The 18,518-nt window shown below is 59.7% G+C and overlaps 1 protein-coding gene across 1 annotated transcript; it reads left to right on the top strand.

Annotated features, from left to right (window-relative positions):
• Nucleotides 1-3,119: 3,119 nt before the first annotated feature.
• On the top strand, nucleotides 3,120-3,590 carry LOC129073713 (keratin-associated protein 27-1). Its single transcript, XM_054577367.1, has one exon. It carries the CDS (start codon nucleotides 3,120-3,122, stop codon nucleotides 3,588-3,590), a length of 471 nt encoding a protein of 156 aa, XP_054433342.1.
• The last annotated feature ends 14,928 nt before the right edge of the window (nucleotides 3,591-18,518 follow it).

The following is an 18,518-nucleotide window of genomic DNA, read 5'->3' as shown; positions in this document are numbered from 1 at the left end:
TGTTTTACCTTAATACAGCTGAGCAAGGGACCCAAATCCAGAATACCACACACTTAGAAGCAATATAAACTGTTCAGCCTTCTAATCGCCAAGAGCCAAGCTCTTGCCAGACGGAGACAGGCCGGCCAGACCTTTAACGGAATGATAGATGCAACCCAGCCCTCGGAGGAACCGGACGTGCAACATTTACCACAAGCAGCATCATCCCCGCCGGAAGCGGACGGGGGTTTCTCCCGCCTGTAGCGGCCTGTCTACCCCGGACTGGCGTTGCCATGGCAACAGCCTCGCAGGCTGCATGAAGATCCTTACCCGGAGCAGAGATAATTGCTACTTTTAGTTATTTATCACTCAGTAGGTGGCGGGCAATCTCATATATATCATCTCATTTAATCCGGAAAACAATCTCATGAGGTCGACAAGCGTATCACGTTCATTTTAAAAATTAAGAAGCCAAGGCCCAGACCTTTACGGGAAATGTTTAAGGTTATAGTCTGCGCTTGTAGAACTCGGCTTAGAGTCCTGGCCGTCTGACTCCAGAACCCTTACACGTAATTGCTGTTATTGTCAGACCATTATTGCGTTTAATTGCAGGCAGGGCCCCAGCAAATGCCGATGGGCTGCCTTCTGGTGGTGAGGCGGTGTCACTGCAGCCGCCGTCCCCTCCGCCCGGAGTCTCGCCGCACACACACAGCCTTGCAACTGCGCCCGCCAGTTTCCCGAGGGTGGTGGGAGGGAGGCGGCTTGCGTTTTCCGCGTGAGTCGGGTGTCTGCAAAGCCAGTGCTTGGTGTTCAGTCATGTGCGAGCGAGGGCGAGGGGACCGAGATCCCAGCCTGAGGACAAGCCGGGATAAACGCGGCGCCAGCCCAGCTCGGTGCGCGCTCGCTGCCCGCGTCGCGCGCGAACGCCCATCCCTCAAGCGCCCGGCCACTCCGCGCGAGCGCGCACGCCCCCTCCCACGGCACGAGGCTTGCGGGGGCCTGTGCGCAGCCATCGGTCTGACCTCGCGGGCCGCCCTGGAGCTGCGGGGGGTTGCCCTGGAGCCGCGCAGGGGGCGGTTCTGCGCCCCCACGAGGCCCACGTTGGGGCTGTCGCGGGGGACCCGCGGGGCGGGAACGGGGGCGGGGGTAGGGGGGTGGGGGTGGGGGGAGGGTGGCGCTTTTGGAGCAGGGCTCGCCCGCACCCCATGGGCGGTGACTGGCTCGCCTGCCCTGTGCTAACTAACTGGGCCTCCTTCGGATGTTTGTTCTCTTCCCACCGGGGGTCAAGGTGGGCATGGCCGGTGCGCCGGCTACGGGTCTCGGCCTGAGCCCTGAGCCATGGCCGGGTGTGGAAATCCTGGGTACGTCGCATTTCAGAGCTGTGTGTCCTCGTACTTTGAATACATTTTGATTCGGCACTTTCTACCCATTGGCTTTGAGCCACCCATCCATGGGGCTCAGACGGCGTACCCGGTGGGCGCGGCGCGTGGTGTGGGGGGCGGGCGGGAGGGAGACCCCACGTGCGAGGTGGCAACAGCGGGGACGGGCTACAGCCGTCCCGGACCCAGGCCCGTCCCAGGAAGGGGAGGGTCAGGCCTCGGGAATGGAGCCTTTTTCCAGTGGGAGGGACAGGGGGTAACTCGGCCACAGCGACGCAGGAGAGGGGGCGGCTGAGCATGAAACAGGCGGGCGGACAGATGGATGGACGGACGGCCCGGGAGCCGGTGCTGCGCCCGGAGAGGCTCCAGCCACTCAGAGAGCCCAGCGGAGGCCCCGGGCAGGGAGGGCAGCGCACAGGGAGGACGGGCAAGGCCTGGGCTCCGGGAGGAGGTGGCCGCGGGCTCGCCGGGCGCTGCAGGCCGGGACCTTTCCTGGGGACGCTGAGAGTCTTTCAAGCAGCAGAGGCAGAAGCTACGGGAGAAGCCGCTGCGCCAATATGCCCAGGAGTTAAGCAGGCGGTGAGAGGCATAATGACATCTTTAATCGTGCGGGAGAGGCCGTCCAGAGTTACGAACAACTTGAAAGGCAGGCCACAGAGCGTTTCCGGCTGAAGGGGTCCCCGCGCAGCCCTTGGGGTGTGTAGTATCCCCGGGCGTGCTCAGAGCCCGGAGGAGCCCATGTGAGAGCTGCTCGAAGTTCCGGAGTGTTCCCAGCTGCCTTCCGGCTGAAGAAGGGGCACCGGAGCGATCTGCCCAGATCTGCTTCTGTTGACCGGCGGCCCGTGCCGAGCTCGGTCAGTCACCGGGTGGGCATAGACGCCGGGCCGCGCGCTGGGCCGCCAGCGCAGAACCGTCGAAGCCCAAAGCGGGAGCAGGCCGAATGGGTGCACCTCTGACAGGGGAGTCGCCGAGGCAGCTCCTGGGCCCCCGAGGGGCACGCGAGGAAGGGGCGCGCCGCTTGGTGTAAAATTCCGCATGGTAACACGTGTGTCGAAACCCTTCGGTGACTCTGAGGAAACGGTAATAGCTTCTAAAAGGAAGACCAGGAAAGGCTTTATCAAGAGGCAGCATCGACACGTGGCCCTCGGTTAGACGGGGGGGACCGAGCGCGAGACATGGGGAAGGGGTTTGTGGGGCGACAGCTGCACTCAGCAAGCGTCCTGGGTGAGCAGCGAGGACGGGCACCGCTGTCGGCCTCTCCTGCGCTCGGGGCGGCCCCGCCGGCGGGCCCCGGGCTTCGGTGCGCCACGTCGTACCCCGTTGTACCAACGCGGCGCCTTTGAAGACTCCCGCGCTGAACGTTAACCTTCAGTGGGCGGCCCCACGTGCATTTCTTTTCATCTGCTCGCCAGTCTGGAGAGTCAAAGTGTCTAAGGAAAAAAGAAGCTCAGCGTGGGTGGCACGTTGGGACTCGCTGTTGACGAACCCCGCCCCGATGAGCCGGTTCGGGCTCCCGGGGAGGCCCTGGAAGTCGGGGTGGGCCTGCGTCTCCGCTCCACAGCTGTGATCTTTGCGGGTGACGAAGCGGAGCGCCCGGGAGCTGCTGCCCTGCGAGCCGGCTGGCCGGGCGGGGCGGCGGGAGGGGGCCCTGGGGCGGCCCACGCCCAGTCTCCCAGCACAAAACCTCCGGAGGGAGCGCTTGTCCTGCAGAGCCAGCAGGCGGGGCTCTCACCGCCAGCTCCGGCCAAGGGTCTGGGCCCCATGCCCCTCGGCCACCGCGCCCCACGCAGGGGTCCCCCTGGTGCCCCGCCCGCCTCTGCCATCGTGCACGGCTCTCACCCTGTGAGCTCCGCCGCCGGGTTGTCTCTGCCCAGCAGCTGCCACGGCAGGACCTGGCTGTCGGGCCACGTGGAGGAGACCTGCAGCCGCGGCCAAGGGCGCCGCCTCGAGCCGCAGCCGTGCCCGGGGGTGGCCCCGACGGCCTGCGCCCACGCCTGTGCCCGTGAAAGGCCCACGTGCCCCGCGGGAGGCTCTTCGGCCGAGTTCAGGCGCGGGACTCAGCCCTGCCCCTCAGGGGGCAGCCGACCGGTGGGCCTTGCTGTCCAGAGCCGCTCCCCCGGGACCTGCGTGTCTAAGGACCGCCCGACTCTGGAGTGTGCGCCCCGCCGGGGCCGCCGGGAACCGTCCTCTGCCGCGGGCGAGCCCACCTGCTGTGTGACCGGCGGCTGGTGACGGCCCGGAGGCAGGAGCCCGCGGCCCGTGGGCCGAGTCCCGAGATAGCCAGGGATTTGTGTTTCTTGAAAGACAAATGATTGTGCACATGTTTTTAAGGGAACGAAGTGTTTTGTCCCTCTGGAGCCTTTGTGGCGCTGAGCTGGGGTGGGACAGCCTGTCAGCGGGGCCCTGTTTGTTGTTACCGGTCAGCGAGGTCACCGGGGCACTGGTTACAGGCCCGTAAAAGTTCCAGCAGGCGCCAACACAAGCGCCTGACAGGCAACGTGGCGCTGCAGCCACTTCCTGGTTCGCGTCTATGGGACACTTAGCACTGACTCTGGTGCGATGTAACGATGCGCGTGGAGATGCAGCGTCACGAGCCAGACGCGCACACACACGATGCTGGATTCAGGAGACCCGAAGCCCCGCCCCGAGCACTCGGGGGGGGCGGGGCTGGGCCGCGCGCACCACCAGCCAGACGCGCCGCCGCGCGGGAAGGGCAGGAGGACTTGGCGCCCCGCCGCCGCGCGCCCCCCGGCACCGGGGCGCCGGGACCTGGGAGTGGGCCGATGCCGCTGGGGCAACGCTCCTTCCTTTTCACTGCTTCCCGAGGGGGTTTGGCAGCGAATGAATTGAGTTCGCGTGATATTACAAACCTAATTGTCATGTTACTGTTTCTGGCCAATGCTTTTGTGGGTTTTACATCATGGGGCTTTTTTTTTTCCACCCGATGACAATCGTGTAACTACCTGGGGGGAGGAGAGAGGACGTGTCCCCTTCCCTTCCCGTTGTGTGTGCGCACGAGCCCGGGCCAAGGGGCCCGGGGCGGAGCCGGCTTCCTGCGGGGTGGCCCTGGGGCCCCCCTGGCAGGCGGTGCACCGGCCTGGCCGCAGACGGACCGCCAGGCGACCGGAAACGAGGCTGCGCTCTGGCCTCTGAGCCCCCCCGGGGGGACACACAGCAGCATTCTGTCCTCAAACACGGCCCATCAGGTGACAGGCCCTGCAGCCGCCCCGGGAGCGGGGGCATCTCCTGGCCGGACCACTGTGGCCAGGACGCAGCGGCCGTTCTTCGGACGCTCCCTCGTTTTCATCACGGCTACATCGTGGAAGCATAACTGTGTCTCAGTGTGTGAGAGGCCTCGCCGAGCTCCCGCCATGCGCTGAGCACACGCTGCCGCGGGGCCGCTGCTGGGACGCCGCCCGCAGCTGTTCCCCCAGGGCCCGGCCGGTGCCCCAGAGCCGCCGGGCACGTTGATGGCAGAGGCCGAGATGCACTGGCACAGCCGTCTGTAGCGACCCCAAATGTGCATTTAAAGGCCACCCAGAGCACATTAAGAGCCTTTATTGGGCCATTTATCCTGAGCTGACACACCAACTACAGTAAACACTGCTCTGCCTCAGGATTTCAGCTCCCTGGCGGCGACGCTGGGCCAGGGTCTCCCTAAGTGCCTGGTCTGCGGGGTGGCGAAGGGGGCCACCGGTCCCTTGTTTCGGTCGCTGGGCGCTTGTCGGTGGCTGCGAGCAGCCACGCTCTCCAACCTTTCCGTAGCGGGGTTGTGTTCGGCGCCGGCTTGGGGACGGCGAGTCAGGACGGGGTCTGCCCTGCCTGGCCGCCCTCGGGGATGAAACCTTCTAGAAGCCGCAGCACCGAGGGGGAGGCAGCGCCCCAGGCGGGCGCTCAGCCTGGGTCTGCCCTCGGGCCATCTCGTCTCTCCACAGCTACTCGGCGACGAACTGCGCTGTCCCTCCCTCGCGGGCTGTTTCTGGCATCACCTCTAACAGCTCCTTCTGGCCCATGGGCCTCGCCAGTGCCCGCCCCCCAGCGCTCGGCCGTTAGCGGTCGCAGCAGCACGAGCTCCAGGAGGACCGCGGGGTCCCAGGGAGCCACCCACCACTGCCCGCACGCCTGTCCCCGTGCCTGTCCCTGTGCCCGGGCCGTGCCGTCTACACCTGCCTTTCCCTGCACCCAGCGGCGGCGCTTAGGGCCCGGCCCCGAGGACAGGGGTGGCCCCCGTGGCTGCCCGTCCCTGGATGTCCCCGGGGCTTACCCGGGGGGTCCCCGTCGCTGCAGACCCCAGGGCCCAGGCCTCCTCCCCGACGCGCTACAGGGCCGCAGCTCCCGCCTCTGGGTCGCGTCTCACACCTGGAGGTGCTGTGAGGACTCGCCCCACATTCTCGATCCCCAAATAAAGCGCCCGGACATCCCCGCCTCGCCCGGCGGGGCCCACGAGTGGCTGTAGCCGGCAGGGCGACCGGGCTGCGCCGCCCGGGCTGAAGCCCGCCCCCTGCCCGAGCTGCGCCTGGGTCTCTCCCTGCCACTTTTGGATGCCCTTCAAGCCTTGGAGGGGCGTCGCCAACAGGGCGTCAAGTTCTCTTCTTCTTCTCATAACCTGGACGAGCCCCTGCTAGCGACTGCCGTACAAGCGCTTACACCTGTCGCAATTATTTTACCATCACGTGGTTTTGTACTTACACTGAAATTTCTGTGTTGTCGAGGGGCTGTTGACATGGACGGAGTGATCCGCGACGTTGCGGAGCCGGAACTTCGACTAGAAATCTGGGGAGAGGGGCCACAGGGTCCGGCGGAGGCCTGAGGGGACCAGGCAGCGGCCACCGTGTCCCTGCGCTGGCGGAGACCCGAGGCGGTGGCTCACACACGGCGGTTTAGCAGAAGCCGAGGGCTGGCATCACGCCGTCGCCTGCGCCGCGGTCCCCACCGGCAGCAGCAGGGGGTCGAGGACACCCCCACGTGCGTGCGTGGTCTCACGGTAGGGAAGCCTGAGGCCGAGGCCGGCGGGTCGGGGACACGGTGACAGACAGGGGCACGCCCGCCCTTTGCCCCAGACAGAAACGCTTTCTATTTCCCAAGGCTGCTTCCTTGACACACGTGCTTGAAAAGATCATTCAGAACAGAAATCGGGGCAGAGGTCGGGCCGTAATTGCGAAGGCGGAGGACCCCACGCGGAGCGGCTCACCGAGCCGTGCCCATCAATGAGAAGGAGATCGGTAAGAGCGCTGAGGGGTCGAGGACGCTCCGTGTTCCGGGGAACACGGCGAGGAAAGGCAGGGCGGTGTGGAGACAAAGCAGGCGCTCTGTGCGGCGCAAGCGGCATCACAGGCGAGAGCAATGCTGAGCTACCAGCCGGGCGAGGTCGCCAGCAGCCAGCGAGGACAGGTGGGGGCAGGAACCGAGCTGCGAAGGGAGGGAGCTCCTCACTGATCTCTAGATAAGAGCCCGAAGTGTCGGTGAGGAAAGAAGTCAGGTTTCCAAAACTGGATGGAGAAAACATGGGAGGAACCCGCCCTTCGGACAGGAGGTGAAGCAAAGGTTTCTTAGATACAACACTAGAAGCGCATCTGTAAATTAAAATTTAATAAATTGTACTTCACCAAAATGAAAAATGTCTGCTCTTCAAAAACTCACTGTTACAGGAATAAAAAAAAAAAAAAAACAAAACCATCCACAGACCAGCAGAAAACATTTGTAAATCCTATATGTAATAAAGAAGTTATATTTAAAATATTTAAAAAGCTCTCCAAACTCAACAATAAGAAAACAAGCGACTCAATTAAAAAGTGAACAAAACCTTCAGCAGCGTCTTCACTACAAATGACACACGGGCGGAAAACAAGCGCGGACACGCTGGGCACCCTCCGTCCCAGCAAACTGAAGCCGCAGTGAAACGCCGCCACGCGCTTCCTGCGAAACGACCGCAGCGTTTGGGAGTCTGGCCTCACCGAGTGCTAGAAAACACAGGAAGGAGTTGGAGCTCTTACATCGTGAGGCAGTCCGCCTGGAAAACAATTTGAAATATTAAACACTGACCTATCACATGATCAAATCGTTCCGCTCAAGAGAAATGAACGCATGTGTCTTTTCAAAAACTTGCCCGTAGATGTTCACGGTACTTGTGCGTTTTCCGTTTCCAAGGACTGCACGCAGTCTATGAATGAATAAACAAATGATGTTTTCCACACAGTAGAACACCACGCAGCAATACAGCAAGTGAACTATTGATATATGCTAAACCTGGATGAATCTAAAAATGTACATGGTGAGTGAAAGAGGGAAGAAAAAAGAGTATACACTGTATAATTTCATTTAATTTAATAAAATGGGAGGACAGGCAAAAGGTCAAAAGTGGTAGCAAGATCAGAGGCCATGGGGGAGGGGTGGGTGCGAGGGGGTGGGAAGGGGCTTGGGGACACTTGGGAGGGGTGATATGTATGATATTATCTTGATTTGGGACATATATACAAATGTCAAAACATCAAATTTTACTCTTTCAATATGTTCAGTTTACTGTATGTCAATTACACCTCAATAAAGCTGATACAATATATAGGCAACGAGGAGTTTGCGAAAGACCTTGTGAAGGCAGAAGGGACGCAGTTCAAGGATTCAGGTGTGAAGAGTGGAAGGGACACCTCCGCCCACACTGTGTTCACACAGGCAGAAAGGGCGTGTTGATTAACGCAGAACCACTGCCTGACGCCGTCTGGGGAGAGTCCTGTGTACGAACGCAGTGGCCGTGAGTGGGGCAAATGTTCCAAGAATCATGTATAAACCAGATGCATAAACATACATGGGAGTCTTAGACTAACATCTCAGCCGGGAGTCGATTACGGCCCGAGAGCCTTGTCGGTGATCTCAGCTCTCCGTCTGCGTTGCTAATCAGGGGATTATTTAGCTCCTCCAACTGATCGTAACGGAATGACTGTACGGACGCCATCCACAGGAGGTGCTGAATTCAGGACCCGCCACCGCGCTGACGGCTGCGAAGGGCCGACGCCGGGCGGCCGGCCGTCTCCTGCAGGCCCGGCCGAGGAGACACTGACCCGCGGTCTCAGGAGGGGCGGGAGGAACTCTGGACGCGGGGTGTCCTCGTGTCCTTTCGTATTCCGGGAAAAAGTTGGCATTCGGGTGCCAAAATGGATAGGTGGCAAGAAAAAGTACATAAAAGAGATTATTGGCTTGACTGAGTAAAGGTCAGCTTTTATTTGAAAAGGAAACCTAAGTTACATTTTGTGAGAGCTCTGATGTTAGCCAGTAAATATTTATCAAGAATCGACTAAGTTTCCTCCCATGTCTTGAGCATAATGATCCATCACACTGACCCAAATAGAGATGTTGTGCGGATGCAGAACCACATCTGGGATACGGTAAACAGCGGCCAAGGAGGGCTCTGCAACGTAGTCAAAAACAAGACCCGTGCAGCAGGAATGTTTTGCTTGCGATGCTAAGGAGTGTGTGTGTGTGCGTGAAGTAGTGGCAGTCGTACAGACTGAAGGCCGGAGAGTGTTTGCACATTCGGGGCTCATTTAGCCACGGCCTGGGGCTGGGTCACATTAGGGTTAGTGTCTCTCCAAGGGAGGGGGGGGACGGAGCGGGAGATGCCGTTAGAGGGGACCTGCCCAGGCGGCCAGGCCTGGGGAGGCTCTGCCGGGAGGCAGCGGAGGGCAGTGGATCCAGCGCCTGGATGGCCGTCTGTGGGCAAAGCAAGCGGCACCGGCAGGTCCCAGGAAGAGGGCCCCAGGATGAAGTTCATTTTCAGAGTCAACGTCTACACACAGTATTTGCATGAAAGAGGGGACATCAGCCACAGACGCCGGTGACGGCCGTTGGAAAGGCGCGTATTCATGAAGGGACCCGAGCGCAGCTTAGCGGCCAGTGTGGAGGCTAAGGACGGGGAGCCCAGAAGTTAGTGGGTCAAGGGAGAAAGGCGTCCCCAGATTTCCACGTTTCCCGGGTGGTGCTGCCGTGTGATCACAGCGCCCTCTTCCTGAAATCGGCTCCCGGCGGCCGAGCGTGTGGACAGCCTGGCGGCCGGAGTTAGGCCCGGCCCGCGGCGGCGAGCGAGGACCACCGCTCCTAGGAGCCCTCCCCGGGAAGCGCCGAGCTGACCGTTCCCTGCCTTTCATGGCTTTTTCCACGGCCCGGAGACGTTTTTCCTTCCCGAAGCCCCTGACATTTTCCTCTCCTCTTCAAAGCTAATGCCAAATGCCAACGTTCAGGAGGCTGCTGAACGCCCTTGGCCGTTCTCCGTGTACTGGTCACCGCGCGCGGTGAGCCCGGCGTGGGTTGTGTGCTGGCCTCTCACCGACGGCAGTGGACATGCCTGGGGGCGGCGGCCGGAGCTGCTCGCGCTGCTGCCAGCACCCGTCCCAATGCGCTGCGCGCGCGGGAGCGCGGCAGCTCTTCCCTCTTCGCCACCCGCCGCATCCGGCTGCCGTTGGTGAGGGGAAGGTGCTCGTGCCTTTGGGGCGCTGCTGCTTCTGAAATTCTGGGGACGCTGGGGCAGCTCCGGTCCCAGCGGGGAAAAGCGAGCCTCGTGCGGCCTCGGAGGCATGAAAGCCGCGCGGCGCCCCAGGTGGGCAGCGCAACGCAGTGTCGCGCACTGTGCCCTTGACTCTATTTCCATCTCAACGCGCTTTGAAAATGACGCCGACACGTCGATATTGTGTGTGTCCCCGCTGTCCTGTCAGGTGGCAGGACAGTGACTGGGGATCAGAGCGATGTTGCGAGTCGCCCAGGGTCAGAGTTAGCGGACGACGGTGTCAACGCTACGCAGGGCGGGCATAAAAGTGCGCTCCCAGTTGCTTGCATGAAAAAATAGCACAGTAATCAGTGAACAATAATGCACGCACAAGCTCCGCGCACTCACGGCTGTGAGCCTGCCCCCGGATGTACACGGTGCCGCGCCAGACACTGGAGGGCCGGGGCCCCCACGCGGTGTCCACGTGCTTCCCCCGCTTCGTTCCAACGCTTCCTTCCTCTCAGTGACCGAAGCCGCCTCCACCGCGAGTCTCCTCGGGCAAATACGGGAACGCGCCAAGCGTGAGGGTCGGAGCTGCGAGGATGTGGCATCGAGCCCAGGGCCGCCTGCCGGGAGCTGCCAGGACAGAAGGCGCACACGCGCCGCGCCCTCCGACCCCGGGCCCTCCGCTCAGGAAGGCCCTGGGGCGCGCCCACGGGAACGGCGCGCACACGCGTCGCTGCGCGGGACTCGGGCTCAGCACCGCGCGCCGGGGAGCCATTGGGCCAACGGCTGGGAGAGCGGCGCCTGCGGGCGCAGGGCCCCCGCGGCTGTCCCCGCGCGTTTCTGCCCCGGAAGTACGACCGCCCTTGATGGGGCCGGAGAGAAACCGATCTGCCCCAGCGCTTCTCTGCCTCTGGACAGAGGGGCCCAGTAAGGGGGGTGCGTCCCCGCAACGTTCCAACAGAAGAAAGCACTGTGATTTGTACTGAATTTTCAGATAAAGGAAATTATAAATTAGACCCAACAGACCCTTAAAATTGCCAATAGAACAGCCGCTGGAGCCGCTGTACATGCACGGACAGTGCGGTGACTGGGCCTAACACAGCCATGCGTTTTCCTAAACCAAATATTACTGGCAAGTCCACACCCCAGTGGCCTTCGCTGTCCCTCCCAGAAGGGCCCTACGTCTGCGGTGACGCTGTTGCCCCTGTAGAGCAGCCCAGACGCTGCCCTTTGGAAACTGGTGGTGGCACCAGGTCAAGGCCAAGCCAAATCCACGTCCACATCTATTTACTTTTACCAAGAACGTTCGTTTTCAGGTGGAACATGGGTCACCACGCACACATAATCCTGCAGGAACTATAAAAAACGGCAAGTTCAGCTTCTTTTCAATGGCTCTGCTGATTTGCTTCTGTTTACGGTAGGATCCGTAATTTCAACGTCTCTCTCTCTAGATTGAGGATACTTTAAACATAAGCCAGCTCTCACTCAGCTCGGTTTATTCCTTTACTGCCATGACTACGATGCACATGACCTTTTAAAATAAAGATATATTAGTGGGAAGTCACTTTCGACCAGGATTCTAAAATAAAACAAACCATACCTTGGGACACATCAAACTTCTTCATATTATACTTCTTTGACGCCATACTTGCTTTCAAATTTCTTACATTTGGCAATTTCCCAAAAGAATAAAATTTCTTCTTAAGAGAAACAATTTGCTGGTGTTTCTAAGGCGTCTCCACAGACGACTCCGGGGAGGAATCCGAGGGTGGAGTAAGTGACCGCCCCCCTCCCCGGCGCGGCCGTGGGCACCGTGCGAGGGCAGAGCCTGGGAAAGCCCGCCCGCTGCGGTAGAGGCTGATCGATGGAAGGCCCCGGAGGGTTGCCCCCGTGTGTGTGTGGGGAGGTGGGAGCACCCCCTCGGCCCTAAGGAACAGCTCAGGCGCAGCCTCGCGCGGGAAGGCGGCACCTCCGCTGCGGGAGATGCGAAAGGGGCCAGGACAGACGGGAGGCCGGGGAGCTGGAGACCCCCTCCCTGCCAGGGAGCCACACCTGCTCAGGGACGCAGCTCCGGCCCCTCAGAGATCCCCGTGCCCTGGCGCCTCTCGCCGCCCCACTGCCCTGCGCTCCACGCAGGGGAGCCGCGGGGATGCCCTCCGTGTGCCCAGCGCCTGCCCAGACCCCGTGTGGCTCAGGGGCAGCTGCCAAGACACCTGCGTGAGCCCACCGGCTGCCGGCCCCCAGGCGGCGAGCCCGGCAGCTCTGGCGGCTCTGATGTCCGCCTGCCGCTCTCCGGGGACCAGGCCCCACCCGGGCCGTTTCCTCCCTGCCACCCAGGGCCCAGCGGCTGCCGCCCTGGTGAGCCCCTCACGGGTGGGGCCGCCCGTGGCCTGGCCGCCCGGGGTCGCCCACCTGGCAGCGCTGTGTCCAGCAGCCTTGGCCCCTGCGTCCTCTCTTCCCTGGGTGTCCACTTCTGACACGTGTCCCTTCCCTGTCCACCTTGCTCTGCCCTGGGGGGCTAGCAGCTTCCTGTCCCAGCCAATGGTCCCCCGGGAACCCAGGGCAAGAACCCAGGCCTGGAGGACCCCGCCCCTCTCCCGGCAGCGATGGCCTTGCGGCCCTGTGTGTGTCCGGCCCCACGTGAGCTGCTGCTCCTGGGCTTCTGTCCCCCCCGCCCCCGTTCACCCTCCGTTTCCTCGCATGAAATCGTTTGGTTTATAAGGCTGTTCACTGTCACTCAGGTGTGGGGACAATTTATTTGGTTTGTGCTGTAATCAATGAGGCGAAGTCAGAATTAAGAGTCTGATCTTTCCGTTGGTCGTTCCTCGCGTCCTTTAAGCACAGGCGTGGGCAGCCTTGACCGCCGGCAGGACAAGCAGCAGGCCTGGGGCTCTGGGGCCGCGAACTCTGGTGGGCGGGGCCTGGGGTCTGGGCCTGCGACCCCCTGGGCTTCGCTCCGGGAGCGGCGCTGGGGTTATTGCGCGAAGATCAGGAGTGACCTGCTCCTCTCTCTCCGGGCGCCCATGCACCAGAATGGCCTTTCTAGCGCCAGATTCGACTGTATTTTGCTCCCGCTGGTGCCGTGGGCGGCTTCCCCCGGCCTCCTTCCACGGGAGAGGCGTACAGACCCTGGCGGGCGAGGCCTGGTTCCTCCCTGTCCGCACCGCCCCCCCCCCCCCGCGTCGCCCTCCTCAGGGACGCCAAAGTGCACCCCCTGCAGCCCTGACTCACAGGCGGGCCCCCCAAGGCGCTGTTTTCCATAAGCGCCGCCTTTGGACGTGTTCTCATCAAAAACAGGACGCACTTCTGACTGATCTATTTTCAAAAATCATGCTTGCAAAACTGCAGTCCATCCTAATCCATTAAGAGGTTGGTTAATTGAGCAAAAATGTCACCCGCCTGCCTGCCTGCCAGGTCCCACGGCGCCCTTGGCCGGCGCGCAGGCTGCAGAGGTGACCAGCAGCCCTGGCCTGCGCAGCGGTTTCCGGAAGCCGCGGCCTGCAGGGCGCGCCTGTGGTAAAGATGCGCCTTCCCTCGCGCCCCGGAAAACGTGCAGGGGTCGGTATTTCACAAATCAAACTACGGCTGTCAAGGCATGACTGCTCACATTTTTGAGGGATAGAACGATCTAGAAGCTGCCTCCGCCTGCGCCCCAGGCGCTCGCCAGGGCTGCCCCCGACCCCAGGACGCGCCGGGCCTGGGTGCTGAGCGCCCACCTCTCCACGCGGACGCGAGCATCTCCCCCGCCACCAGAGCCGCACGGCTGCCTGGAGCCCTGCCTGCGCCTTCCCTTGCGGCTCTCCCACGGGCCGGGAGCTCAGACAGCAGCGCCCTTTCCTTCCAGAACCTTCCCCAGGCCCTCTCCTGCTTCCTTCCCTCAGTGAGTCCCCGTGTTGATGTGCCCTTTAGCTCAGACGTATTCCCAGGGCCGATCTTACTGGACTGTTTAACGGTCGTTTCACATGAGACCTGAGCAGCAATGGAACATGCACATTAATTTGTGCACAGGCGATGCTTCCTCTCATCGAGTGCGCTCCCGCCTGCCGCTTAGGGAGACAGCTTGCTGGAGGGCGCTGGCCCGCCAGCTGCGTTCACTAGCGGCCTCCTGCTCTCTCGTGGCGGATGGTTTACTCGCGTGTGGTTGGTGCGGGGAGCGCGTGGGCGTGGACTGGAGTCACGGGCTGCACCATCCGGCCCCGGGCGCGAGGCGCGGAGGCCCAACCCAGGGCGCTCTGCCGTCCGCGAGGACGAATCACTGAGGGCGCGTTTCTTCAGTCCAGTCCGCACTCAGCGGCGCGCGCCCAGCGTTCGGAGACCCGTCCACGCTGCAGGGGCGCTCGCCGGCTGCCTGGTTTCCTGGACATACAATAGGTGAGGTGCTAAAATAGCAAAATGTACTGATCCATTGTGCTGTTGATGGTCGATACTGGTTGTTTCTAGTTTGGACCCATTAGAAACGATGTATAAAGCGCTCTTCTTCCTCTACGTACCTGTTAACGCGCGGACGAAGATGCTTCTCTTGGGTAACCGAGGCAGGCGAGGAACAGGAAGGTTGCGCGGCTGTGCAGGCTCAGCCCACGCCCATGCCCACGACACGCCCACACCCCGGTCATGTCTCTTCACAGAGCAGGGACCTGCTGGGCTCCCGCCCTCCTCAGCCTTCCGGTCCCCGATCTTCTTAACTGCGGCCACGCGAGCCCGCATGTAGTTACCGCAGATGTTGGTTTTATTCTGAGATTCCCTGAGGACTCATTAGATTCAGAACATCTTTAAAATGCGTTTGGCCACTTAAATATGCTTTCTTGTGAAGTGACGACTCATTTCTTGCTCCCGTTTTCAGGTCGTATGTCTACTCTCAGAACGGAAAGCATCTGTTCAGTAGGCTGCACGTTAGCCCTTCGCCGGGAGTGTGGATTTCTAGTGTCTCCTTCCAGATGTCTGCCTGTCTTTCCACTTTCTTACCGGTGTCTTTAAATGAACAGTTCCCTATTTTACGGGAGTCTCATTTTTTGTAACAAGGTATCTAATTTGTCAACCTTTTATTTATGGCTTGTACATTTTTGTCCTTTTCAAAAAAAGCTTTGTCCCAAAGTATTTGCTCCAAATTAACCAAAATACCATGTTTTAACTCTAGACACTATTTGTTTTACCTTTACCGTTGAAATACACCATTCATGTCAAACTGATGTGTGTCGGTGGGCGTGGCCCGTGGGCCCGTGTGTCTGTGCGACTGTGCATCTCTCTGTGTGACTGTGCATCTCTCTGTGTTGCGGGCGCTGTCCGTGTCTGCCCGTGTGCGCTGTGTGCAGCAGGAGCCAAAGTCCCAGCTGAACCAGCATCGCCTGCCACAGCGCCCCCTCTGCTGTGCCATGTTCAGTGCCCCCTTCAGAAATCAGGCGCCTCCGACGGGCGTGTCTGTATCTAGACCTTGACCCTGTTCTTCTCGCTGTTTGCCTGTTTTTGCGTATCATGCTGGATGATTTGCAGCCTGACCTGCATCTTCCATGGCTGCCTTTGCGTTAACGCATGACCAGCCGACATGCCAGCTGGCTTGTAGGTAAGGAGGCTGTGAAGCTGGGGACGGAGGTGTTCAGGTTCGGGGGGCTGAGGAGGAGCTCCAGCAGCTGGGTGTTTCCCCTTTGACGTTTGCTCCGCGCTGTCTTGCTCAAGGTTCGTGGGAAACAAGCGCTCACTCCCCTCCCTCGGTCCAGAGTTCTCAGAGCCGGCATTTAAGGGAGATTCTAGATCTAACGTCCCACGACAAGATAGGACCTGCTTATATGTATACATTAGCCCTCGTGTGATAATTATGTGTTGTCGGCTATATGCCGTGTTTCTCATGTAATTAATTTAATTACCTTAATATCCGGTGAGGTAACTATAATTGTTCTTAATTTCGTCCAGATCATGCAAATTGTAAATTACTGATCGGGCATTTATTTACAAGTTTTCTCAAAGCCCATGTTTTTCTGATAAACTATATAATGGTTATAATACAAAAATTTGTTTGAGTCAGTTAATGTCAGGTTAATAAATTAGCTGATATTGTCTCCTATTTTCATAGATTTATATCCTATAGCTAAAGTATGTGGAGGATAAGCATTTAAGCTCTTTTTTTCCCCACAAAAACACATATTCTCTATTAACACCCAAGCGCCAGTGTGTTGACTGTGATTAGCTCCCCGGAGAGTCGTCCTCGAAGCCAGTGTCACAAGATCTGACGTCGTTTTGCCAAACCACGAGCTCTAACCACACATTGTCCTCGCTAAGTGAACTCTAATCAAGAAAGCACGTTAGGTCTCCATCATAACCACTTACGAAGCGTTACCCCTGAAGTTCCGAATCAGACAGAATCATCTTGCTCCTTCTCTTGCCTGACAGAGACTGGAGACAAATTCAGCTTCATCTGGGCCCTGAAGGTGAACGGTTTCAGGGCCAATGAAGACAAAAACACATTCTGCCGCCTCTGCTTCTGTGTTCTCCTCATTCCGCAGGCAAGTGCGCACCACCCGCGGCTCTCCGTCCAAACCGACCGGCGCCAGCTCTCACTGCGTGAAGGGTCGGAAAGGACACACACGGCACACCGTGTGGCCCACCTGCAACGTCACACACGGCTGTCTGTGCCTTCAGCCGCTGCACACACGTGGAGCAGAGCTTCCCGTTTTCCTCATGGAGCTCCTGGCAGCAGACGCCTGTCCACTCTCGGCACGTGGGCAGGAGCCGCGCCGCCAAGTGGGCAGCGGGGTGGGTGGGCCACACAGCGCAGATTCACTGATCGACGGCAGAGCCTTTGCCACGGCGGGGCGAGGAGGCCGCTGCGCCTCCCGGCCCACTGGACCCTGTAAGTCTGGCAGAGAAGCCTAGTCTGGGTTTCTTTATTGTGAAGATGAAACGGGGCGGCGGCCGGCCCTGTTTCCACACTTTTCCCAGTGGGCTGGGGAGGGGGCGAAAGAAGGCGGCTCAGGAAGCGGTGAGAAGCGGGCACTGAAAGGGAAAAGGAAAGGGCTCAGGGGTCGGGGCCTGAGACTGCGCTGGGGGAGCTCCGGCTTCACGCCTTCGCTGAAGATCATGTCCCCAGGGGCATCCCTGCAGCCGCACTGGCTCAGCAAACGTTCCGGAGTCGCCGCCCTCGGCTGGGCGCGCCCCGTGCGCTGCCCACGGTGTGCGCGGACCCCCCACCCCTGCACCTGCTCCTCCGCCAGGCGCTGGAGCTCCACGCGGCCACTGTGGCCTCTGGGGACAGAACACGAGCAAAGCCCCAGCCCAACGCGTCCTCTGCCGCCTACGTCCCCAACGTCAAAGCCACCCCGTCTACGTGGGGGGGCGTGTTCTGGGAAAGATAAAATGTATAGAAGTTGTGGCGTGAAAGGTGCACGGGTGACGAGCTCTTTTCCACGGAAAAGCGTTCCCGCCTTCAGGGCTGCAGGGCGCCGTCTGGCTGTGTGCGTGAGTCGCAGGCAGAGCTGAGCAGGGACTTGGAGGCTGTAGGCGCACAGGGCGGCTTCCCGTCCACTCGGCGGAGGCGTCTGTGAGCTGAGCCGGGGTCGCGGGTCCACACGACTCTCCGAAGGTGGGCGGCTGAGCGACAGGCCTGGGGATCAGCTTTGTCCCCCCTAAATATCCACCATAATTTTCAAAGCAAAACTTGCTTTGGCAGGAAAGAATCAATCTCAACTACTCTGTCTAGATGTTCATTTTCTTCTGGGGTCTCAGAAGAGAATCTTGTTTAATGAAATATGTGTAACAAATGATGTTAAAATTGACAGTCAAGATCCTGTACCTACAAAGCTAATTGGTCAATAAAAATGTACAAAATGAGAAACCTTATCAGTCATCTAAAATGCATATCAGAAAAATAATAAGACACCATCCTTTACACCCAATCAGCAAACATGTTTTAAGCTGTGGGAGCAATACCAGCGGTACTGAGAATTTGGTGATCAGATACGCGTGTGTAGTGTTAGGAGTGTGGGTCTGCCCTTAAAATATATTGTGGTTGAGTAAATTAGAATACTGTATGAAATAACAAAGTGAGCAGGAGGAAAGCAGAAAGATTTCAGTGAAAAAGAGCAGCCTCCAAACAAGTCCTATGGAACTCACTGGTTGCCATGGTGACCTGTGGCCCTACCGACAGAAGCCTTGGGCCTTGAGAACCCACTTCGCCTCGGGAAGGAAGGAATCAGATACAGTGGGATTTCACACATCAGCATTTCTATGGGGAAATTTACATGTGGATAGAATCTGAATCATTTTAGAATAAATGCACTATTCTGTCTTGAAGAAATTGCCTCATAAAACCCCACCACGTTGTGTACATTTTTCTCATGTTGCTGATAAGCAGGACTGTGAAATTTCCAGAACGGGGAGTCAGTCTTGCTGCTGAGCCACCAGCCTGTGCTCCATTGCTGTCCCCACCACGTGCGGATGAAGGCACTTCTTGCTCTCCCTCCTCTTCTCCCTCCTCCCGGCCGTTCCTGCTGCTCCCAACCCTGGCCCTTTGCTGGGGGGAGTGACAGGAAGGAGGCAGGTGTAGGGACAGAGTGTTTGAAAAACACCAGAAACTGCACGGGAAGATTGGAGGGTGGTCGCGCTGGCAACCCAGCAGCGGCGGACAGAGCGCTGCCAGGTAAGGGAGCCCCACGCAACAGGGAGCGTGTGGGGGACCTGCCTGGAGCCACAAG

The sequence above is a fragment of the Pteronotus mesoamericanus genome, unplaced genomic scaffold (assembly GCF_021234165.1).
Source record: "Pteronotus mesoamericanus isolate MK-2021 breed Mesoamerican mustached bat unplaced genomic scaffold, CSHL_Meso_final contig_116, whole genome shotgun sequence".
In the NCBI taxonomy this organism is placed as follows: domain Eukaryota; kingdom Metazoa; phylum Chordata; class Mammalia; order Chiroptera; family Mormoopidae; genus Pteronotus; species Pteronotus mesoamericanus.
Note: the sequence above shows the minus strand (reverse complement) of the source record. Positions and strands in the feature narration are given on the sequence as shown.